General features: G+C 46.8%; 1 protein-coding gene and 1 long non-coding RNA gene across 2 annotated transcripts; one reads left to right on the top strand and one right to left on the bottom strand.

The window, feature by feature from the left end:
• Nucleotides 1-2: 2 nt before the first annotated feature.
• On the top strand, nt 3-15,924 carry FAM174B (family with sequence similarity 174 member B). Its single transcript, XM_013091762.5, has 3 exons — nt 3-511; nt 8,572-8,703; nt 15,273-15,924. The coding sequence occupies exons 1-3, from the start codon at nt 18-20 to the stop codon at nt 15,274-15,276; spliced, it is 630 nt and encodes a 209-aa protein (XP_012947216.4). The 5' UTR covers nt 3-17; the 3' UTR covers nt 15,277-15,924.
• Nucleotides 6,709-24,553, bottom strand: LOC110351238 (uncharacterized). The gene is made up of 2 exons (XR_005268469.2): nt 24,087-24,553; nt 6,709-14,626 (listed from the first exon to the last, which is right to left on the bottom strand). It is a non-coding gene; the product is annotated as an uncharacterized lncRNA (long non-coding RNA).

Below are 24,553 nucleotides of genomic sequence, written 5' to 3'. Positions count from 1 at the left end.
GGCAGCCGGGGGAGGACATGGGGGACACGGGGACACTGGAGAGGCCGCTAACGGGAGCCTGCGACCACCTGAGGCCGGGGGAGGCCGGGCAGGACCCGGCGCCTCCCCGCACTGGAGGCGGTGCCTGTCGGGGAGGCAGGGCCGGGGCCGGGGCCGCCGAAACCTTCCGGGGCTCGGCGCTGCGGCGGCCGGAGCCGGGCAGGATGCGCACCGCGGGGCTGCCGCTGCTGCTCTCGGCCTCCCTCCCTCTCCTCCTCCTCCTCCTGCTGCCTCCGGTCTCCCGAGGCAGCCAAGAGCCTCCAGCAGCAGCAGCAGGAAGAGCAGGAGCAGGGCCGGTGAACGGCAGCCGTGTGCCCGCCGAGCCCCCCGCTGCCGCCGGTAACCACAGCGGGGCCCTGCTCAGCCCCGTGCCCGCGCTGCTCCGCGACCTCTCGGCGCTGAAAGCCGCCGTCATCGGGGCCTGCGGCCTCACCGCCGCCCTCATCGCCTGCCTCCTGCTCCGCGTCTTCAGGTAGGGCCGGCAGGTGCCTCCCCGGGACCCCTGGATCCCGCTGCCCTCCCCCAGGCTTTGTGCGGTGGGCAACGAGCTCGCCAAAAGGCTGGTCGGGGCTAAAAAGGGAGGCTCACGCCTCTGCCGAGGTGCTGCGGTCGTCCAAATGCCTCCCCGGTCCTCAAAAGTTATGAGTTTCCCTGCAAGTGCTGCTGCTCTGCTGTGGAATAAGTGAAATAATGTGGCAGGAGTGAGGGGTTTTCAGGCTAGGACCCCGCAGCAGGTGAGGGATGGCAGGAGGAGAGGCCGAGCGCTGGGGTTGTGTAGCTTAGACAAGCAGAAGTTGGTTTTTTTTTGGTGTTTAAATACCTGGAATGGAGGAGAAATAACCAGGCTGATCCCAGTGGTGCCCGCAGATCGGACAGGACACAGACCGAGCGCAAGCATAAACACAGGAAATTCCACCCGAACCTAAGGAAACATTTCCCCGCTTGCGAAAGTGGCTGCTGGCTGGAGGAGCAACCAGGGAGCCTGCGGAGTCCCCATTCCTGGAGGTGATCATGGTGACCCTGCTTGGGCAGGGGTGACACAAGTGACCAGGAGGGTGGCTTCCAGCCTCAGCCACTGCATTTTGTGCACACAGATGGGGTAAAGCAGGTGTTGCTGGTCTTGAACCCACGCTGGATATAGAAGACAGCCTTTTTTTCCCCTTAAAGTTAAGCTTAATCAGATAGACTTGGTTTGAGGAGGTCCAACGTAACCAAAAGTAGATGATTCAGAAGATAAAAGCACTTTGGAACGATGCTCAGCGCTCTGTAGCCAAACTCTGGTGTTCAGCTGGGTAGGTCGCTGATGGATGCCAGCTCCCACTCGCACTGCAAAAGGGGAGAAAATTCCCAGCAGCTTGCAGAGCTGAGAGAAGTGCGGGCGAGCAGCTTGAAGCCTGGCAGAGGTTTGCATCTGCTTGGTGCTCATATCTCGTCCTCTGAGCGTGGCGTAACCAGAGCAGCACAATTGAGCTGCTCTGCTCAAGTGGGTTGGTGCTGGTGTGTGCCTGAGTTATGCTGGCAGCCCTTGAAACTTGTGGAACACCTCCCGCTGCGAGGAACATGAACAAATTAAACTCAATTACTTCAAAAAACCCGTCTTCCTGTTGGCTTGTTGCTGAAGCAGAAGAAAAACGTATATTAAAGCTCCATTTGGCACCGTTAGTGTTAATTATTATTTATCTCAGGGTAGTGGTGAGAGTCCCCATGCTGTGCTAAAAGCTGTTCCCGTTTTGCAGTTTACAAACAAAGTTGTTGCCTGTTTGTGCCTAACTTTGCCGTGGAAGATTGCACACTTGGAGAAGTTAACAGTGATCTGACTTTTAGGTGTGGGCAGCAGGAAAGAGCCTGGGAAGTTGGAGCAGCTCGCTCTCCAGGAAGCAGGGCTGGGAGGAGGTGTGCGCCACGTTGCAGGTGACAGAAGCGGTTGAACAAGTGGAGTTTGCAAATTCTTCCTTGTGCTGTTCTCCAGCACCTCCTTTGTATTTACCTGGTGGCTGCAGCTGAATTCTCTGCTGCTTCTGTTCCTGAATTAATTCCGTGTTAGGAATGGCAGTGCTCATAACAGTAGCATTATAAAATGCAGACTTAGAGACTGAAACGATGAGAACTGATATTTTTCTAAAGAAATTGACATTTAACTAAATTCCTTTTATGTATTTCAGTAGCTGGCAAAAGACTATGCAAGTAAATTTGCTCATTAAAGCGAGGCGGTTCAGGAGAAGCAAGTAAAATATTGAAGAGAATTATTTTAATCGGTATCAGCCACTTTCCAGACTCATCCAGTTGTCACAGACAAACATTAGAATTAGCAAGTCTATAAGAAAGTGCAGAATGAAAAGCATATTTCTAGCCTCAGTTCTTTCAGATTTTGGAGACTTTCTACCCTTTGCCTCAGTTTCTTCTGGATGTAAAGGTCCTTGTATCAAGGACCTGGCATAAACCTGATTATTTCTAGCCAAAGAATGCAAACTGATAGCCTTTAAAGACCTTTCATATACCATAATCAGCAAAAGTAGCTCCATATTAAAGTCACCTTGGGAATGATAGATCCTACGCCAAAGTCATTGTTATACGACTTGTCAGAATTAATGTAGCATTTTAGATACGTTTATAAGAAAATCCCTCTGAGATCTCCTATATCTGTAGTACAACCTGCAAGAAATGAAGCTTTCGGCTTCAGAGAACATTTCTTTATCTGTCAGAGCATTTGTTTGTAAACAATTATCCCAGTTGGGAAATGAGACAAAAATACCAACAGGTATGTTTGTACCATGTCACACTTGTAGCTGACAAAACAGATTGGAGGAGATTCTGTTGCAGAAGAGATAAAGGATTTACCCTCAGTACATGTAAAGCTTTTCTCCCTCAGAATCAGAGCTTTGTTCGTACTTAGTCAAAAACATTGCTTTTTTTCTTTTTTTTTTTGAAGTGTCATGGATTCCTATTAAAGAGATTATGCTAGAATCCAATCTTTGATGAAACCTTCACTGTGAAATTGCTTTGGATTGATGGAAGTGAATTATCCTTTTAGATATGGATTGTAGAGATGAAATGAACTATTGAGTGGCCAGATATTTGTCACTGGTATTGGATTTGCTTTTTATACATTTCATTTTTATATATTTGTGTGTATATTACTTACTGTTTGTTGTTGTTAGCACAGGGACAGGTTTATTTCTATAGCTTTTCAGCTCTGTTACGATGATGTTTCAGGGATTTGTGGTCACTCCACTTGGGAGCGTTATGCCCTCAATCCATCTGATGGTCCTATGACTCAGAATGTGGTATTACCCAAAATGATCTGAATTTCCTCTCTGTCTGTGGCTACAAGGGACCAGAAAGGGCAGCTACTTGTCTGTATGTGGCAGGGCCTAATTAGCTACAGTAATTATACATTACTCTCTTTTTTGCAAAATCAGTTCAGGACATTCCTCCTACATCCCTTGGTGCTGCATGCTCTCCGACCCAAACCGTTTCAACAACAGACCAAATTTCACGTTATCCTGCATCAAATCGAGTTGAGCAAGTTGCATTACCAAGAAACACAGTTTATTGAAACAGCTTATGAGTAGTTCCTGCGGTTAAATTGGACTCTTTGATGTGTGTTTTTGATTCTTGGCTTTCCAACCCCATAGTCTGCCATATTTTTCTACCCTGGTGCAGCGCAGTTCATTTCATTGTAATGCAATTCTTGGGATCAGCTCCCAGGAAACATAATTTTTCAGATGTGGCCGCATGTGCTGCCGACCACACGCCTTCTGGGAAACTGGAGAAGTTAGGTCTGCTCAAATGTGCCAGCTGAAAGCGACCCAAAGCTTTATTACAGAAAACCGTCTGTGATAGTGTTTGCTGTGTGTCTCGACCTGCCCTTGAATGAACAAAACCCGTGTTTGAAATGGCTGCTACTTACCTGTAATTTTAGAGAAAAGCTACCTGTACGTTTTGTTGTGTTGCTCCTTGTTTCATTTGGATTCCTTCTGCACACACCACTTTGAGCTGGGTTTTCCAGTAATTGTAAAACTGGTGTAAATTACAGAGATCCAGGAGAGGGGTTCAGGCATATGATCGGAGGATACAAGACCCGTTGTTCTAAAAGCTGGGCAATTGCTCTGGGCTGTCCAAGGCTTAACCCCGACGAGTTTGACTGATTGAAAACTAATTGTATTATAAGCAGTTAGAGTACTCCAGCAAAGAAGAGACCTCTGTCAGGGACAGGAAAGAATTACCACCATTAAAATGACTGTAAATGCAAGAAAAAAGAAAATCCCAAACACAGACTCGTGACCCCACACTGAAAACTTCGTTTAAGCTGCGTGGAGCTCAGTGAGGGCCACAGAGAGAAGAATGTCAAATGGGACACTTGTCCTGGGTGTCAGGGGTCCTGTCTCCAGAAGGACTTGATCTAAGCATGACAGCAAATTGGCAGAAGGAAGGAAGAAGGGCTTCTACTTAATACTGTCTTGGGCTCCTTGCAGCTCTGATATGAGCAGCTGCAGCAGAATGAGTTCTGTTTCTTGTTTGAGGATTCAGGGGCTTAAAGAGTTTAGGTGGATCACGCAGTTTCGGTAGCTCTGTCCTGTAAAACAAGGCTAGTTCACAAGCACTGACCACCTGATGCGAGTGGCTGTATTTTGAGTACTTTAAGGCATCGTTGCTTCATCGAACCACAACAATATCTCATTTCGATGTTCCTGAAGTTATTCCCAGCAGCTTTAAGATTCTTCTTACTGGCTGTGCAGTTAAGCAAGTGGGTGCCTTTGCTTTTGGGGCCACATATATTCCACCTTAAGGATTTTGCTAGAAAACTCAGTGTCTTCAGCTTGCTATGGCAAAACGTGTATCCTGAAGGCATGTGAGGACTTAACCTTCACGGTTTAACTTCAGTATGTGCAGCACCACCCAGAGAGCAGAGGTACCCAGACAGATCAAAGTAATGAAATACTGCCGACCCCATTCATCAGCCCGTAATGAGCCTGGAGTTTCCCCAGGTTTGTATTTCCATATATATATATATATATATTTTTTTTTAAACTGCTAAGGGAGCCCATTTACAGCAAATAAACTGGCCCCAGTTCCATTCCCAATACAGCACTGCTGCAATTCTAGGAGGAAGGTTGTAGCTGGCTTAATTAGACTTCCAATAAACATCCTGTAAGGAGGGGTGGCTGCGTTTTCCCCAGGAGCAGTCCTGTACCTCTGCAGCTGTTGGCAGGAAGCGTAAGGCCAGATGAGGAGCACAGAGACCTCTCTCTGTGTGTCAGGAAAAGCATTATCTCTGAATATCGGGGTCGTCGACTGAAATAGATTAGAGGCACAAATTACATAACAAACCAGTGAATTGGCTTGGGCGCTTACCCTAGCGTATGATGGCTTGGAAAGGAGGCTGGAGGTCTGCATGTGACTGCTGCTTGACCAAAACAGCCCCGAGACAAGATACAGAGGCACACAGTCAATGTTCTGCCCCAGCCCATCCTTGCCCGCCAGCCCTCCTGTCACTGCACGGAGGGGGCATACAGCTCGTACAAGGCAGATGCTGGAGGCCCGGGGGCAGTGCGAATGCACGGGGATGACAGCTCGGGGACACCTGGAAGCAAGCCCCCACCTCAAGTCCTACCAGTTATCTGTCATTCCCTCCCCATTAAGCTTTGTGCTTGGTAAGTCCATGGTCTGTTGGTCTTGGTGGGAGCAGCATTTAGCTGGCTACAGCTAACTTCTCCCCATGTTTTAAGTAGAAGACAGTTTTCACGCTGCAGTACCCACTGTCGTTCCTATCCAGGCTCAATCAGTCGGGGCATTTCAGCTGGTCATTATGCAAAAGGCATGCTCTGACCACAGCTTCCAGCACTACTTCTTTGCCTAAAAAAATCTCATGCCACCAAACAGACGTGGCTGGGACGTGGATTCTCTTGATACCCGCAAGGCCTCATGCTGGCTGCTCCCACCCGAGAGGTCTGGCGGTTCCCCAGCCATCTGCACGCCGGGCTTCCTGCGCTCTGCTGACTCTGCTGCCTGCTGCAGATAAGCCACTGCCTGATCCCCGCCGCTGGATGAGGTGCTGGGCCTCTTGCCTTGCCGTCGCCGATGATTAAAGGGCTCCTGCTGAGGGTTGTCAGCTTTAACACGTGATGGGTTGGTGGCAGGATTTGGCATGCAGATGGGGATGCTCCCGAGGCCTTCCTTTAAAGTAAGCTTGGGTAATTATTCCGGTATTTATGAAGCCTAGGGGAGTTGTTCCAGTGAGCAACTGAGAGAAGACCGACCGCTAAAAAGTGCGGATTAATGATAAATTAGCTAGGTAGAACGGTGTAGAGCTAATGGAGGGAGAAAAGGCAAGGAAAAACCCTTTTGCCCTGCCTGTCGCGAGGAAGCGATTGTAGCAGCTTAGCCAAAAAACAGCCAAACAAGCTTCTTCCCTTTTCTAAGTGAGTGCTACGGTTAAGTGAGGGCTGTGGGGGATTAATAGATCACTGCGCAGCGAGTTCTGCTCCAGGTCCTCTTTAAAACGTAGCCCAAATAGACTAATTAATTGCTGGAGGCTGAAGGGCTCCAGCTTGCCATTTCCAAAGATAGCAATTCTGCAGTAATCGCCTCAAACGCCGCAGTACAAAGGTTGTAAGATGAACTCTGTAGAATAAAGGTGTTTTTGCTAACGAAGGGAACGAGGAAGGATGTCTCTCAGCCTGTTGCAGGTAGGCTCTTAAATAGGGGAACCAACGGAAACCCACTGCAGACCGTCGATACAAGGCAAAACACTGAAACTGTGCTTTGTTTGTTCTGACAGGTAGACACCGGTTGGTTTTAGTCTTTGTTTATGCTTCACAGCATGAGTAAATGTTTCTTGTAAAAGCAACGCATTACTTGTAAGATGAGACCTGCTTGCAGCATTTTGCTGCTAGGTCTTGGCTGAGAAGCCGAATAATACAGACAAGTGTTTTCAAAAGGATTTTCAAGTGTTTAGGTTAAGAGTCCTACTGTACTGGATATAAAATTGCTTGTTTCAACAACAGCGGTAATGGCACAAACCACCCTGTGCTCCGTGATGCCACAGCACAGATTGCTGTAAAGATCAGGTGACAGGGGACGTCTGTCTTCATGCTTTTAATGCAACTATCATCTTCGGAACAGGGAGGAAATGCAAAGTGCTCCGTCCCACGGGCTGGGACCAGTTTGTTCAGCCTTGGACTTGCAGCCAAAGGCAGAGGCAGTGAGACTCATATCAAAGCTCTTGGCACTCACAGATTTAAACTTCCTTTACCATAAGGCAAGAAGAGGACATTGTGGTCAGCTCTGGCGGACGTAGGACCAGATGCAAACGGGTCTCCAGTCTTTTTGTAATTCCTGCATCTTGCTTCTTGCTGCTAACTCATTCCAAGGCATCTGTTCTTGGTGCAAAAGCGGCAGCGCTGAATCCAACGCGCCTTGCTTGACGTGCCAGGGCAAGACTTCTTGACAGTGAAAGTGCGCTCATGACGTGCTGTCTGCTCTGTAGTTGTGATTACCTGAAATTAGGGGCTGCTTGCTTGTACCTGCAGCAGCGCCCTTTCCATGCTTGGCAGTTGCCAGTTCTGTTTTATAAAGGTTAAAGGGGAATTCTGCAGCTTGTGAACCAAAAACATCCTCTTTCCTCCCCAAAGACTAGCTGTACACATCGACACCTTCTTAAATGTATAATCATGAAACTGGATCCCTGCATAAGCAGTGTGACCCTCCTAATGTGCATTAAAGGAGGAGGTGAAGGAAAAAGGACTCGCACAATTCAAGTCAGAGGCGGAGAACTGGTGGAAGAGGCACGCACTGAGTGTTTGTTAATTTAAAGTAAGTATTAGAGCTCACAAAACCCTGAGACACGCAGGCACCTGAGTATCTCCATTTCCAAAGGAGCATAAGGCTGTTGTGTACAGGAGGCGAGGTGATGGGTACAGTTAGCTTCAAATCAGAGCTGATTATTTTTCATAGCGCTTGCACAGCGCTGAGCACGGAACTTCTCAGACAGGGCTAAAGGTTTTTGCTGTGGGAGCCTCGAGCTTGGCTCAATATCAAGAAAGGAAAAGAGCAGGCTGTCTGTACCCAAATATCACCACCCCTTTGCGCCTTATAATCCTGCCTAGAACATTCCCTCGTCTCAGTAGGGTTTAACCTGAGTGTTCTCATTTAGATGTGCTCACCAAACCAGTGGCTGCTGCTGCTGATTAAGGCTGTCTCTCGCTTCCTGAGCATGGCAGCAGGAGGACGCGGTGGGCTGCTGCTCTGCGCCGGCCCTGGATGCCAAAGGATCTCCGGATTGTCAGCAGCTAAAAGACTGACGTTGATCTGGATTGCACTTGACAAGAAACTGTTCTGTACGCTGACAGGCACAAATTGGGGCCCTGGAAAGGCAGCAGGAGGGGACACAGGCTGGCTCCACAGCCTTTGTGTCTGGGGAGGTCTGAAGCAGTGACTTGTCGGTGGGTCGTGTCTGTAGGGGACAGGTTTAGCTTTTTTAGGGAATGCTGTATAAACGTGATCCTTCCCTCCCCATCTTTTGTGTTTCAGGTCTGGCAAGAGGATTAAGAAGACCAGGAAGTATGACATAATCACCACTCCAGCTGAGCGGGTAGAAATGGCTCCTCTGAATGAAGAAGACGATGAGGACGAAGACTCAACAGTGTTTGATGTGAAATACAGGTACTGCTGCGAGCTTGTCCAGTTAGGCTTGCTCACTGAGCTCTTATTAGGACAGACAGCTCTTTCTTCTCTGCTGGGCCTGCTCGACAGAGATGAGGCAGTCGCAGTCTCCCTTTCACTTTGCCCAAGCCTCACCACTCTCCTTTACAGCTCCAGTGCCTGATTTCTCAGCACACATCTGCTCTGTACTCTCCCACTCGTACAATAACCGTATCACTACCCCTAGGCTCTCTGTGCCCTCTTCTTTGCTTTGCAGAGGGGCACAATAGGATACACGTGCCCCAAATAGCTAACAGGGTTTAAAAGACTGAACTTCCCCTCTCAGGCAATTGTTGGCAATCATTCCTCAGTGCCTACACACGCTCTAGGTGGAGGACTCACTGTCAGGGGCTGCTTTGCCAGGTGCTGCCATTGCAGTAAGCTGGGGAGAACTTTCCCTAAATGTGTTTGCTCTTTTAAGACAGAAGTGGTGTGACAACCCAAAGTTTTGGGTACCTATTCTGGGCCGGAGATTTATAGCAACCATTCAGCACATGGAGATGCTGCACATTGATTTATGGCACGAGGGTATCTGCACCTCTTATTTTTATTTGCATCAAACCATCTATAGCACTCGAGTTGCATTCTCATCCAAATATGGCCTACTCTCAAAATCTGTCTCTCTTTGGCTGAAATAAGCTCTTCTAATTATAAAAATGCAGATCTTGACAAGTCCTAACTGGAGAGCTTACAGGCTTTACTCATGTTGCCCATCTCTTAAGTTTGGAAAGGGGGAATAACAATGTATTCTCTAAGCACTTACACGCCAGCATCTAAAACACATCCTGGCACATGTTCTGCTGGTCATCTTCAAAATAACTGCATTATTTCCATAAAAAAAGTTGGAAGCTGTGAAACAATGAAGGGTGTGAGTTGTGCCACTTTGTGTAAATAATCAATTCCTGAATTAGAAGGTGCCTGTCAGTCCTTGCCTACCTGTTGCCGTTCCCTCTAGCTGCCCTGTATTTACACTAATGATTTCAGGTTGTGCCATTTCAAGGCAGCTTGTTGGGCCTGGGCTTTGTTAAACCTGAAGACATCTGTCTCACCATGACCTACTTTACCAGCCTGTTTCTCCTGCTCCTCTTCCTCTTAGCTAAGTGGAAATAACTCAGTGCTTTCTCTATGAACAAGTGAGATCAGAGGGATTTTCCAAAGACAGAGAACAGAAGGCTATCAGTCATGGCACTGCTTCAGGATAAGGTGTCCAATAGTAAAATACTGGATGAACAAAGGAGAGCTTGCTGGAAAACGTCTGACTCATGAGAGCTGAAGTCATATTATCTGACTGCTCCCCTGGAGCACCTGCTGTACTGATGCTCTCCCAAAAAGCTATTCAGTCCTTGTGGGTTCCTTAGCTGTACAAATGGCTTTTCACCTTGTGTGATGCTCTGTTCAGAAACAATAGGGGGGGGTTGATTTTTAGCCAGCTTGTCCTCTCTTCATCTGTGGGAGTTCCTCCTTTCCGCCACCCTACAACAGCTATTAAATTCCACTTTTTCTGAAGTCCTTGCTTTAATAGGCATAGAATTTTTAGCTCAAACAGAGCTACCCCAGTGTAGAGGGGAATATTATTTTACAGACATCCCCTTTGCAGAACTAAGCAAGGGAAAGCTTCTTTGAGGATACATTTGCTGTAAAGAGTATCAAGCTACCTGCTCCCTTTGTGCCTCTCAGAGAGTGCATCTCTAAATGGCTCCTGTCACCAGTAAAGGCTCTTCTTTGCAAATTTGAATTGCTGAGTTTGACCACCGACATCCCCAGTAAACCAGTCAAGAGGTTCTTTGTAGGCACTTGTGTTGAGATGGGAAGCAAGCATCTCACTTGTGCCCTCAGTACGTTGGTGAATTAACAGGAGACATGGTAGAGATTGGGTTCCCTTCAACCCCTTGAAGAAAAATAGCTACCCTGTGCCACCTAAGGCTTCCTTTGTTTTTTTGCAGCTGGAGGCAGTTGCCAGCAAGACAGAGCAAGGAAGGTATCCTTATTTCTCTGTGGTTGATAGGAGTTGTAAATGCACACAGGTGGCCACATGACTAGAGCGATAGGGTGGATTTGGATGTTCAGCAAGAGCCTACAGTTTTAAGGGAGCCTTTGCTAATTGCTGCATCAGGAAAACTGCTTCCTATTATCTCAAAGAAAAAAAAATGCAGACACATCAGGTGAGCTCGCAGGGGTGTCACCAGGGCTGATGCATAAGGAATAGGATGATACTGCTGTTTCAGCTTGTTAGCTGAACTAAAGCAGCGTGTAATGAGCTGCAGCAACCTGGAAGCAGTTGTGAAGAGGACAGGGGAGTGACAGGTGCCTCGTGGCAGGTACCCACAGGCTAGAAAATAGCGTGGTCTCTTTTTTATGCGTTCAGTTTTGTATTCAGATGAAGGTGCCTCCCTGCCAGCAGTCAGTACCAGTGGTGGCGGCTGTTTGGGTTTATTCAATCAGCCTCCCAGCAGCAGAGCTCACTTCGTCAGTGGTACAACAGACTTCTGGCCTGTGTTACCAACTCTTGGCGTGGGGATTTTGGCAAGGTGCTGCTTCGTATACAGTGCTTTGGTGATACTGGGGTTGCTTTCAGAGAGGGCAGACCTCGTGCAGCCCTGTGTAAGGTAAGGATCCACTGGTGCAGTGCCATGGCTGACCAAGAGCTGTCATTCTGATTTTTTTTTTTTTAATTATTTCTTTGTGACACACTGGTAGTGAAAGATAAGCCCGTTGGCTGGACTACGTTTCATTCAATCCTGTAACATATGTGCTGTCATACCTAGAGCAGAAGCCAACTTTCTGTAGTCACTATATAGACCTATAATTTTCAGTCTCCCTGGCTCCAGAATATCATATGAAATTAGCTGCAGTCTTTTGAGCTGTTCATTGTTGATTTAAAGCTGTGAAACCATGGGAAAAATCATCCATTCCCCAGAAAGTTGTGACTTGCAATTGACTTTGCTCAGTGCTTTCTGCTAAAAAAGCACCAAAAGTATTTTTAAAGTACAGACTTTTGAGAAAACCTGAGAGTTCAGCGGAAAGGGAATGAATTTGCCAGCACCTGATGCAGTAGGGCCATATTGGCTGTGATAACTCCGAGCATTATTCAGCTTAAGTGTTACTCACATGGGCTGTGAGACAGCTACGTGCCTTCAGATCCACAGGACTGCCACCAGCATGGCAAGAAAAATAATATATCTGAAAGAGCTGGAAGTCTGAAGAGCTGACCTCAGAGTACCATGCCACCAGGTGCCTCCTGTACAAATATTAAGTTACCCCAGTATTAGCACACTGCTGACTGACACACAGCTCGGAGAGAGCTTTGTGTTTGTAGCACAAGTCTTTGCTGAGGATTACGCAGGTAGACTCTGGGCTGTTTTTTCTGGGGTCCCCCCACCTTGTTGAAAGGTCTGCACTGACGTTTGGATCTGTGTTTGGGGGAGTAATTAAGATTCTGCGCCGTCTCCCCCACACGATGCAAACAGCACTAATTAAAAGGCAGTTGGCGTCTGGCAGCACCGGGGGAGAAGCCGCACATACACCTCTCCAATTGTTCTCGTGCAGTTAATTTTCTTTCCTTGCATGTATTTGTTTCCAGCCTTACGTGAGGCAGCAAAGAACAGCAAGCAGCATGAAGTGGGCTGCTGGATGAAGGTTGTCACATTTATTTTGGGAGACTTTGAGGCTTTGGGCTCCCACTAGATCCCACCCCCCTGGGTTTGTGGAGCACTTAGGAATAACCACTTCCCTCCCTGAAGCTGGCTAATGAGTCACTTCAAAAGCTTAACCAAACACAGCCCTTTCTGGGGATGCAAAAGACACCCTCTGCCTGCCTCTGGCAAACACAGGAGCTTGTGTGTGCCGGGTTAGATGCCCCTTCTGCAATCTCACCGCAGTCTCAGGGAAACGGTTCTGTCAATGGCTTCTCTAATCCCGAGAGCACAACCTGTGTGTGACAGGAGGCTGAAGGTGTAAATCAGAGATTGTCACAGAGCAAAGGTGCCAAATCACTAAGATATTAACACCTTGAAAAGCTTTGTGTGAACAGTTTTTCAATATGGAGGATGGTTTTCTATGTATTTGTTCTGGTTTTGGAAGAGGCATTAGGATAAAAAGTTGAGGAATTATTCTAAAATTATTATAGAGCTATACTAAGAGAGAGTAAATTGAATATGGACTGTTTGTTTCTTGATCACCAATTCAGCCTTTGCTGCCTAAGGACAAAAGGTATCCTTGTCTGACTGATTTTTGGACGATGTCCCTGTCCGATTGATTTTGGACAATGTGAACTGGCCACCACTGCCCAGCTGTCAGGTATTGTCTCATCTTATGATGGGATCACACTTGCTGCACATCTTGGAAGATGAGTTAGATGGAAAGCTAAATCCCATCCTCCAAGTGTGCTTCTTGTTATCCCACCAATAGATCTCGATTTTAAAACTTTCCTCTCCTGTTTTCTACTTCAGCACCTCTCCCTCACCTTCCTGAAAGTCCTGAAAGTCGCTCAGGTTTCATGGTCTGCTGCCTGCTGGTGCTAAGCCACTGACTGATCAGATAGCTGGCACTGCGTGGTACTTGGGAAGCAAAGTAAAGGCAAACACCCCCAGCAAGCTGGTGCTAGCATCCGTCCCCCATCACAGTACAGGCAGAGTGCTCCACATACTACAAGAAAAAGAAATTAAAACAGTTGCAAAAAGAAAAAAGCAGTTTCTGAAAAGGTAACGACAATTGTTAGCTTATTAAGCTTATTAACTCTGCTGTAGCTCATTGGGGGATTTCTTGTCAGTTTCAATAGAAAATGAAAGCCAAGCACTGAATAAATTCTGTGGTGCCTTGTACATGAGAGGCTTTGAAAGCACCTCAGTAACCTGGGCTCCCAGCATCTCCTCTCCCTGCTGAGGCAGGGCTGGTTGGAGCAGGGCATCCTGCTCTCACCACACTCGTTGGGCCAATTTCACAACCGTCCCTGCAGAGCACTGAGTCCAGGGTGAGCTGCGCCACGTGAGAGCCCAGAGTTGAGGAAGAAGCTCGGAATTTAAATACCAGAGCTGGAATTTTCCCAACCCAGATGTCAGACTCCGAAATAAGCACTGAAAGAAAGCCACAAGTTTTTCTTGGGGCAGATTGAGGCCTCTGTCCTTCCTGTCAGCTCAGTGAAATTCCTCAGCTTGTTTTCCACATGGATTATCATGCTGCCTTCCAGCAGCAGCACCACCAGCAAAACACAGAAGCATTTTAGGAATGTATCTTCCACAGATCTCCTGAAAGCCAAGAGATTTATGGGGAAGGAGTGGTAGCAGGCAGAGGGAAGAGGACAATAACATTTACTCAGCCATCATTGGAATAAAGGGCTTTTGAGAGCTTGCAGAACATCGGAGAGTAAAGAAGTACCACATCTAAGGGCTGGTGCAATGCATTTTGGATTCCCCTTTTTCAGGCACTGATAGCACTGAACCCTGTGACTACATCTTCATCACAGTCGCAGGGCTCAGCTTTTGATGTGCTGGAGTCTGTTGGGAGACTCTCCGTGAAATACGAGCTACAATATTGGCGTCTTCGCTTTGACTACGGCCTCTCCAGATCCTAACTGTGTGTGCAGCTCTGAATGGAGCAGGGCATTGTCTGCTTGTTAAAGCAAGGTGTATGCTCCTAAGGGAGCAGCTGTAATGGATTTTTGGCAAGTGGAAGCCGCAGGCCTTTCTGGATGATGCTAGGTGAATTGCGCTGGGGTTTGTAGCAGCTTAATTTTTTTCCTCCCAGCAGTGACAGGTTGTGTACAAATGGAGGGGTATCATTTATCCTCATCTGAAGGGGGTGCAAATCACTAACTCAGTCAGCCACTCGCTATAAATACAGCAAATTGCCAACGCTTTGGTGTTGCTGTTTATGATTTCCTGGGGATCTGCAGCAGGGGAGAAAAGATGTGGTCAAAAAGCAGTTTGTGTCATTTTTTGAAGGGCAGTTTCTTTCTTCATTCTGCCATACTGGTTGCTACAGAGCACACCATGTCCTGGTGGCTAGTTCAGGCTATACCCAGGCAGTGCAGTCCTATGCAAAGACATTTGCCACATTCAATAGAGTATACTAAGTTCCTAGTATGACTTTTTAAATTCTGAAACAATCAAGGGGTGTGAGGAAGAGAAGCCATTGCAAAGAAGACAGTCCACATGCCTTGGTTAGCAAGGGGTTGCATTGGTGTGGGATCTGAGATGTTCTGGCCCTGCAGTGCCCTCCTGTTGTGTACACACTCCCTTCTCTATTCTGTTCAGGGGCTGGCCACAGGACCTTTCAGTGTCTGGGCTGTGTCTGATTTAACTACTTTTTTCTTTGCTTGGTCTAGCTTCTCCTGGCATAGCAATAACCTCATCTCTGTGTCCAGTGTCACCATGGAAATCAGCTGCTGGAGGGAACTGATAGCAATCAGAGCAAATAACACTACCTTTGTGACTTTGTTTTTTTTTCCCCCCACTGTGCACATCAGTTCTCATCTCTGTCAGCTATTTAATTGCCAATCTTCTGCAACTGTACTAATTCTTCCTGCTTTCCAGGTAGAGCAGTTGTGTGGAGCACTGGTGCCCTGCCAGATGTCATCCTGCTCTCGAGGGACCTGCTGAAGCCATAACTGTGAAAGGGGAGGCTTTCATCTCTGCAGCGTTAAAACCAAACCAAGCCTCACCTCCTCGAGGTGCTGTTCGTACAGCAGGCTATGGATCTTCTGACCAAAACATCGCCCTTTGGTTTCCTGGTTTCTCAACTACTATGTTGGAATGACTGGAGTTCCTCCTTGCAAACTCATCTGTCTCTTGCTTCAGAGGACTGCTGTGTCACTAAAGCATGACAAGGTGCAGCCCCACGTACTGACTTGCAGCTCATTACGGTCTAATGAAATTTTGCAGAAGAAAGAAGAAAAGGAAGATTGAATCAAGCTGCCCCCAAGGACTTATTTTCTAAAATCCCAATTCAGTACTGCAGTCGCTGTTAAACTTTGGTCACGGTAAAACAGATCACATGTTCAAAAATTAGGAAGGATGTTTTTTCTGGGCCTTACAGAAGTGTCTTATGACTTGAGGTGATAAAAATGCAAGTAATCCATGCTGAAATACCACACTATGTTTAGTGTAGGGTTTTGGGGGGAAGGGGGTGAAAGGTTGACTTATGCAGAACATTTTTTTTGACTTGCTACTGATTTTTTTTTTTTTTTAGAGCAAAAACTATTGCACTAAGCTTTCATAGTGACAGTCTCATTGTCCCAAGGAGCTCTGACCAGACCAACTTCAATAAATGAGACCACAGGGAAATAGGAAGAATCAGGCATGCCCTAAACCACAACAGTCTTGGATTAAAGAAGATATATTTTTGTAATTTTCTGCCCTTCCACAGGGACTAAAGGCGTTTTGTACTGCTCCGTGTCCTGTGCTTACTGTAACTTGTCTACCAATCATCTATATTACTTTTTTTCTAAGCAAAGTAAGTCCTCGTGTGAAACGATTAGATTGCAGAAAGAACACTACTTATTCTTCATGGAAGCTTTGTGTAAGTGATCTTAATCTGTATCAAACTGGAAGTTTTCCCCTACCACCTGCTTGACAAATCCCATTAAACTCAAGGACGCATTTTTAGCCATTACTCCCTGCTATGCTTCATGCTGCAGAGGTCAGAGCTGTGGGATGGCATTACGAGAATTAGATAGCTGCATCTGGATGGATTGGGTTTAGGAAACCGCAGGAATGTGTACTTTTCAGGCTGTCAGAAAGGGCAGACCTAACTGGTTTAGTTTCTTTACTTTGCGGTTTTCCTTTAAAGTAACCACAGATGCAGCTCAGGCTCCTCTTTGGCATGTTTACTGTTTGCTGCACCCCTTAACACCTTCTTCCTTTGGGCTTGAAGCTGGCTGAAACTTTTTGTCAGGACTGTGCATTTTCTAATTGTTTTAGGATTGTCCCGCTGTTTGCTTGACCACCTCCTCCTCCAGTTACAACCCTTCAAGGAGACTGCAGTGAGTCGCTTTTTTTTTTCTCCTTTTTTCGCAATCCGAGTATCGCTGAGAACACTAAACTGCTTCGTCATGATACCACAACCTACGCTAGTTCTGCATGGTTCCCTTGGGCCCTGCAGTCAGTAAAAGGAGGTGAAGGGAATTTTTTTTTTCCCCAGCAGCCTTGTGCTTTCCTCAGAGCAGCTCCCATGCCATCGCTTGCTTTCCCTAACTGTGACTCAGCAAAGGCTTCGCAAACAGCCCTCTCAGCCGGGATGGAAAAATCCCACAGCAGACTGTTGTGTTAACGTTAGTCATCAAGGCAATATAAAAATGCTTTGTTATTTTCATTCATGGAATGAATTTGAGTCATTCCACGTTACTGTTACTAAGCAATATTTAACATGTCAGCTACTACGGTGGGAGTGGAAGAACTGATGCTGGGGCTGAGCAAGTTGTCTCCTGGCTGGTGGAAGTTGCAGGGACCAGTAGGTTGAACGATGCTGCAGGTTGAGATGAAAGCCGGGGATCTTTTCCCCACCTTGGTAAGACAGGTTTCAGATTTAGGCTGGATGATTCTGTAGGAAATATTGCATTCCTTCAGGACTAAAATACTTTGAGGATCAGGAACTGATCCAAGACAGCCCTTTTGAAGTCAAAGAAGTGGCGATGCTGAGAGAAAGGCTGGGTTAGAAGCTCCTGGTTGCATTTGCAGGTGATGGAGCCAGGTGGCTGTGCTGCCTGAGCAGACACCACAGCAACATGTTCATGCCCATGGTTCTGCCAAAGGCATCCAGCTGAGCACCAGGCATTCCAGAAGAGGTGGGGAGAGAGGGAATAAATCCTCTTAGCATGAGAGGCAAGACCAAGTTACCTAGGAGAGAACTGAGAGGTAAAGATGCACGGAAGGGTACTTCCAAGGGTAAGCCAGTTCTTAAAATGAGATTTTCCACCAACTTTAGGTCATTTGCTGAGTTACTCTGGCAAAGAACATCTGCTCTGCTTGCTTGTGGCTGAAAATCCCTTATTCTGTAACGGGGCCGAGTCTTGCTGGTGGATGGGGATCAAGTACGTAAGATGCTGGGGGATGGAGCTGCCCAGCTGGCTCCTCGGGGGTCCCAACCCCTGTGCCATGAGCTATTGAGTGCTTGGGAGGAAGCAGCAGCTGCCTGGTGGAAATAAAAGGCCAGCCTCACCGGTTGCTCATGGTCATGAACATAACCTGAATGCTTTGTTTGATACTCAGTTGCTGTTGCAAATGTGAGGCAATGTTTACCTCTACAGAAGTTGCTGTATGTGATTTAAAGTGTCTAGTTAAATATTCTATAGTTATATTTAGTTAAGATTTTAAGAGCACTTGATGTGACTCATCTAATAGTATATATATGAATATTTTTTTAATGCTAGGAATTCGTTTAAAACATAATTTTAATAATTTGGACTGTTTTGTTCGGGTAGGTCTAGGAGTTCATCAGAGAAGAATTAGCCATTAACCACTACATGAATGTTTTACCTTAACGTTTGTGTATTTTACACTGCAGATTTAATCTGATTGTGATTGTAATGTCTTAGTATTTGCTGCTATTTTGTGTTGCTTAGCCAAGCTTTCTTTGTTCAAGAGCATTTTTAAAGGCATTTTTTTTGTTACAGAAAATGAAAAGAGAAACATTATTATAGATGTCTGCCTGCAGCTCGCTCGCTGCTTACAAAATCCACTGACTAGTAGCAGAGGCAAACAGAGCACGCAAATTAGAAGCTTTCCTCTTTGTGCATGCTGTGCTGTGGAGAAAAGCCCTGTGCAGAACTGCAGCTTCTTTACTCCAGCAGCCCTGGCAGTGCAGGTTACATTTGAGAAGCCAGAAGTTGCATGCCATGCTTGCCTGCAGAATTAAGGCAGAAGTGCACAAGTAGGTTTGTGGTTTTTTCCCCCCCCCCTCGATGGTGTAGAGATGGCTGCAAGCACTTGTTCAGCACACTGACTTGTGCAGAGGTCAATGCTTATCATAAGCCCAAAATGACTTGTGGAAGTCTAATGAACACACAAGAGCTAATGCATTTGAACACTTTGTTAACTGTTCCCTCTAAATCACTGTACATGGTATAATCTCTGCAGGGCAGCATGTTGTAGTTGTTAAGATTGTATTTCTTTTGTTCAATGAGTTTCTGCTGCTGCAGGTTTTGTGTGAGGAGTTATCAGGACCATGTGTTTTGTGTAATCGCTTGAACTTTGTTTTAAAATATGTATAAGATAATTTGTCATTGTGACCAAAGCTTTTTTTTTTATAAGAAAAATGGTAGGACAAGTTTGAATGGACATCTCACGTTTCAGTAGAAACTGCCATCATTAAACATGTTCTTGAAAACCCTCCTTGTGCTGTGTGTTACTTTCAGGGGGGGAATAGGAAAGGGCTTGTTTGGTGATTTTAAGGGATGCATGATGCCTTGTTGCGAAGAGCTGAGAGGCCAGTGACCCTGAACCAGGCCATGACAAGAGAAATTGGTTTTGGTAGCATGGAAGAGAACTACATGTATGTTCAGTCCTGCAAAGTCCTCATCAGTAAGCTAGGCTGACACACGAGATTCAAAAGACAAAGCCTCTGCACTAGGACGCCTATCCATACTGCCAGTTACAGCCAAATTAAGGGCCATCTAGCCCACAAACCGCAGCCCTGCTGTCCCAGACCACAAGCCAGGCAGAGTGAACTGAGTGTCACCTCGCTGGGGTGGCCAGACCTAACCACAGCAGTGAGCAGAGTTCCTCCAGCTCCATCACGTGCCTGAGTTCCCAGGCTCTGAAACAGCCCTGCCTTGGGGCTCTCAGGGCATGGTAAGCTGAAGAGCTAGGGAATGATTAGGGCAAAGTGAGGAACGGCAGGGGTGTTACACTCACAGCGCTATGCCTGAGTCCTCTGAAGACCATTTTTCTCCTGCCCTGTTTTAGGTGACATGAGACAGGACAGACTGATCCAGTGCCCCCTGCATCAGTCAGCTCTGCCTCTCTCCTCTCCCCCATGAGTGCTCCTGCCGTGGTGTCCTCGTGTCTCTTTTGAGAAGAGAGAGTAAGTCAGCGCCTTTTCAGCAGACAAAGGGCAGCAGCTGTCCAGCCAGTGCCTTCTCAGTTACGTACTGCCAAAGCAAAGCTAAATTGAACATCTCAAAATGCAGTTGGGCCTCAGCCACGAGCCAGCTGTTGTACAGCATCGCGGGTCTTCGTAGGAAGTTCAAGACCCACCAAGACAGCACCAACCTAAGCCAGCTGTGGCTGAATAGGACCAGAGCCCTTCCTTAGGGGAGGCTGCAGCAGTGAAGATACCACGGACTGAAAAGCAGCAGCTGCAGTCTGTGTGTGCTTGCCTTTCTGATGAGAACTCAAGTGGAAGATGAGCAAATGACCAAAATTCTGGTATAATTTATTAGATAAGAGCTGAAAAGCTGGAGCTTGATGAAGACGATTGCAGCTGGGGCTCTGGGAAGAAAGGGAGGACTGATTTTAACCCCTCTGAATTCTGAGGCAGGAGAAACTGGGAGCTGTAACTTAAGTCCTTGCACAACAAAGATCATCTCAGACAAGTCCTCAGATACTACTTTTTTTAATGAGTCATATTGCAGGGTTATTTCTTTGATTTCTACAAGAGTCTGCATGGGCCAGGATATAACATGACCTTCCCTCTTGTGTACGTGGCTGTTGCCACCTTCCTACAAGCTTTTGCTGTAGACAGGGGTTGCTAGTAAGGGCAGTGAGAGGTTAACCAAATAAATCTGTCAAATACGTGCTTTAACTCTGGAAAAGGGAGGGGTTGCCTCTCTCATGTCTGTTAGTGGCAGTGATCTTTGGATGCCTTGATACCGATAACTACAAAATTGTCAGTGATGTTTGGCAAGTGCTATCAAAGAGACATTAGCTTAGCTCTGAGACGAGCTGAATTATGCCTGACAATGAGCTCTATTAGAGAAGGAAACAGGAATAGCTCTAATTGCTTAAGACCAAGTAGTCTGTAACTAGGCTGCACAAAAACATCGCTGAAGACAGTTCATCTCCCTATCACCTGGCAATTACCAATTTCTAAGAGACCAGAAACTAGCTCTGGTTTCTAGCAGACATTCGCTCCTCTGAGCTCAACCAACCAAGTTCCTACTTGGGTTGCTTTTCTAGCGACTGTTTGCTCAGGGCATGTTCAATGAGCTGAGTTTAATTCAAAGCAGCACTTCCATCTCATGAAAAACAACTCTTCCAATTAAGGAAACAGTATGGAAGGAGTGACCATTGCTTTTATAGCTAAAAAGCAAACAGCCTTAAAAATCCAGATGTATTTCTTGATGTCTTATGAGGCATAAAGTTGGTTTTGAGGCTTTTCGCTCCCCTCCTGCTTCCTTCTCATAAGGGATAGTGTTCACTTGTTCCTCTGCTTGCTGAGTGCCCACAGCCTTTGGTGCAGAGAGCCTTTAGACAGCACTGGGGTGAACGTGCTTTGGCTGTGAGAAGGCAGGTCCTGGGGCTTGGGCAAGGGTGCTGGAGGTGGTGCATGGGCAGCTTGCAAAGCAGGGCAAGCTCCCAGCCCTGGAGCAGGAGCCTTTGCTCCCCAGCTTCTACCTGCATGCTTAACCTCTAGTCTGGAACAGCCCTCAGCCTGAAACACCAGCCTTCAAAGGCTGCCCTGAGCATTCCCTTCCGCTTACTCCATCCTTCCCTGTGATGGAGGGATCCTGTGGGTGTGCATGTGAAGCAAGAACAAGGTTCCCCTGGCCAGAGTTTGAGCTCTGCAGCATGCAGAAGGGGGATTGTGGATTTGAAAGATGAGGAGGGATAAAGATTAGATAACCTACTGCAGCATTCCAGCCAGTACGATTCATTTTAAAGCTGTTATATGAAGGGTAATGCATATCATCTACTTAAAGCTCATCCCAGCTCCTCTGGGTTTCTTACACTGGCTCTTCCTAAATAATTCAAGGCGAGGTCCACATTGTTATTCTGGCCTAGCCACAGTTCAGCAGGTACCTGCTCAGCACCATTTCCCCCTTTATAAATTCCAGAAGCCAAATGAGCCAGTCCATCCGCCTGCTCTGACCTGCATCAGGCAGCACAGAGCATCTCTGGGGACTCCACCACAGCCGAAAACCAGTGAAACAACTGGGGCAGCATTGCCATTTACATACAGATGGGAGAGCAACTCGCTCTGGGCTATAAGAGGGCAGAAGTGGGACTCTCTCCTCCAGACTTGCTGGCCCTGCTCACATTATGTGCTCAGCTGGGAATTTCAGGGCTGTGTTTCTCGCCAGGTAATGTGTGTTTTTGCTGCCCTGAGTCTGTTAGAAGAGATACGAGGGGGCCTGGGTTGATGTAGCTGTTCCTCATCAGCCCTGATGCCAGCCCAGAATAATCACAGTGCTGCTGATAAGCTGAGATAAATAAAATGCTTCAAATCGTCTTCAGTTCCTTGAGGCATCACTTCTAAAGCTTTCACCCTCAAGCTGTTCCCCTCCCCTGCTGCCATCAGTTTCCAGACTACCTCTGCCCTGGTACAAATATATTTAGCTGAAAAGAAGCTCTTTACAGACACTTTTCTCTTCTCCTGCCCTCAATTCATAAAGGTTTAGCTCAGGTCAAGAACATTTGACATTTCCCCACTTCATTTCTGTCTGGCTGTCAGCAGCTGTCTCAGCAGTGCCTTCTGGACAGCGTCTGAAATCACCCAGCTCCATCCCTCTCCTTGCTTAAGGACTTCTGAGGTGCAGATCCCGGGGGTGTTAAGTAGTTTCTCAGGTACATAGGAAAAATAGGCTACTTCAGCAATTTCTCCTTTTCAATTCTTGATCTGGTAGATTTTTTCAGGGGAGGAGGGGATCAGACCATGCTAGCAAGGCCCTACTGGATAAAGCAACAGCAAAAGAGAGACCAGGCTGGTTCTTTTGGAGTAGGAAGCCAAAATCCAGCTGCAACAACCAAATGACAAGGCTGGGGTGCAACGGGAAAGCTCCTGAGGCCCTCAGGACCATCTAAGGCCCAGGGCTAGCCCAAGGGCACAAACCCAGCAGCCAACAAAATCCGCAAGCCTGGCCTGTACAACAGGAGACAGCAAACATCCAACCCACGACGTAGGCCAGCCATTTAATAACCCAGCCCCAAACTGCCACAGGATTTGGGTACAGAGCTGGCAGGCCCGGGGTGCAGAGGCTGTGCTAAGCCAAGAGGCCCAGACTCATCACAACCTGTGCCCTCCATGTTTCTGGCCTGCATTGCACAGCCACGTCACCAACACACGCTCCTGGATCACTCTTTGCCTCAATAATGAGCAAAATCAAAACGGACTTAAACCAACCCTCCAGCCTGAGCTCCTGTAGTTAAAAGTCAAGTCTATTTATGCAGGATTAACATTTCCGAAGCCTGCTAAGCTTAAATAAAATGATAGTACTGCCCAGGGTACCTATGGACCTGGGTGAGGCTTGTGCTGAAGAGCTGCTATTTAATGAGCTGTTCAAACGTACAGCTTGCTTTGTCCCTCTGTGTATATGTAATATTTTTAAAATCACATATTTACAGCACATTGTTTGCTACTGTTCAAGGAAACAAATGATTTGCTTTTAACATAATCGCTATCAGAAGTAAATTATTCAGCACTCGCTGCTTAGAAGTTAAAAAGGAAGCCTGAATTTCTTTACAGTTTCTTTCTTTTTTATAATAGATATACAAGCTGCAGGGCACACTTTTATGCTCCTGTAGCCAAGATTTTGTAGAATTGACTAATAATCTATTTTGCATATTTATAAACACTTTATCATTTATTAATGGGACATTTCAGGAGTAAATTTATAATCCTGCCACATGATCTCAGCCTTTCATAGAAAAATGGTTGCTCATGTCAAAGAGTTTGAAATTAGAGCTGGCGTAACAAAGAAATGAGTGAGAATATCTCATTAGCGAGAAAGCAAACAGGCAAGAGCCTTTTGTGAGACTGAATGCCCACACGCACACAAGACAGCTCAAAAAAACATGTTAGATGTCAAATACAGAGCACAGCGCTCAAGACATATCAATTCCCTGCTCCACTTGCAATAACACCCATAACAAGGTAATGCAGGTCCATATCCACATGAAGACTGGCCCAACACACCCTGTGCTCACTCCCTAAATTGCCATCACTGCACTCAGCCACACAATACCCAAGTATTTCAAACTTAGGGAGTTCAAAGGGAACACTGATGCCCCTGACAGCAGATACAAAACCAAAGACCAGGCACAGAGCTCCTGTTGCCCCCTCACATCCTGCTCTGCTGGCACTGGAAGGCACAAACCACTCACCCATTATCATACCAAAGCTGAATCTGTCAGACATTCCCCACTATCCAGGCACTTAGAAAAAAACAACTATAAGCTCTTTTTTTACCTTACCTGTCTCTATGAAGCCCCTGGAGATCCATCCTCACTGTGAGTGCTGTTTCTCTGAGCCCCACAAGCTCTTTACCACCAAAACATCTCCCAACCACCTCACACCACCTGCAGTGATTACTCCACTTGTGCCCTTTATAATTTTCTGAGCAGCATCAACCCAACGCCTGCCAGCTGCTTTCCTTGCTCAGGACCCTCCTCCCACCCCAGTCCTCCTCGTTCAGAGGCAGGTGGAGGAGGAAGCTCAGTGAAGAAGACACAAGGTTATAGACCCAAAACAGCGCTGGCAGCTTGCACAAAGATGGGGTTGCAGGCTGAGGGTTTCCAAGTTTTGCAGATTCACCAAATCACAGACCCTTTAAGTGCAAGGCTGCTGAAGCTATGCCCATGCTCACACTGCTTGCCCTGGTGTGCAGGTAGAACATGTTTTTTTTTTGAAATAGCACGTCTAGAACTTCACAATACATGGC

Source organism: Anas platyrhynchos, chromosome 11, assembly GCF_047663525.1.
Source record: "Anas platyrhynchos isolate ZD024472 breed Pekin duck chromosome 11, IASCAAS_PekinDuck_T2T, whole genome shotgun sequence".
NCBI classification, from domain to species: Eukaryota; Metazoa; Chordata; class Aves; order Anseriformes; family Anatidae; genus Anas; species Anas platyrhynchos.
The sequence above is the reverse complement of the archived record's forward strand: the minus strand, read 5'-3'. Positions and strand labels throughout refer to the sequence as shown.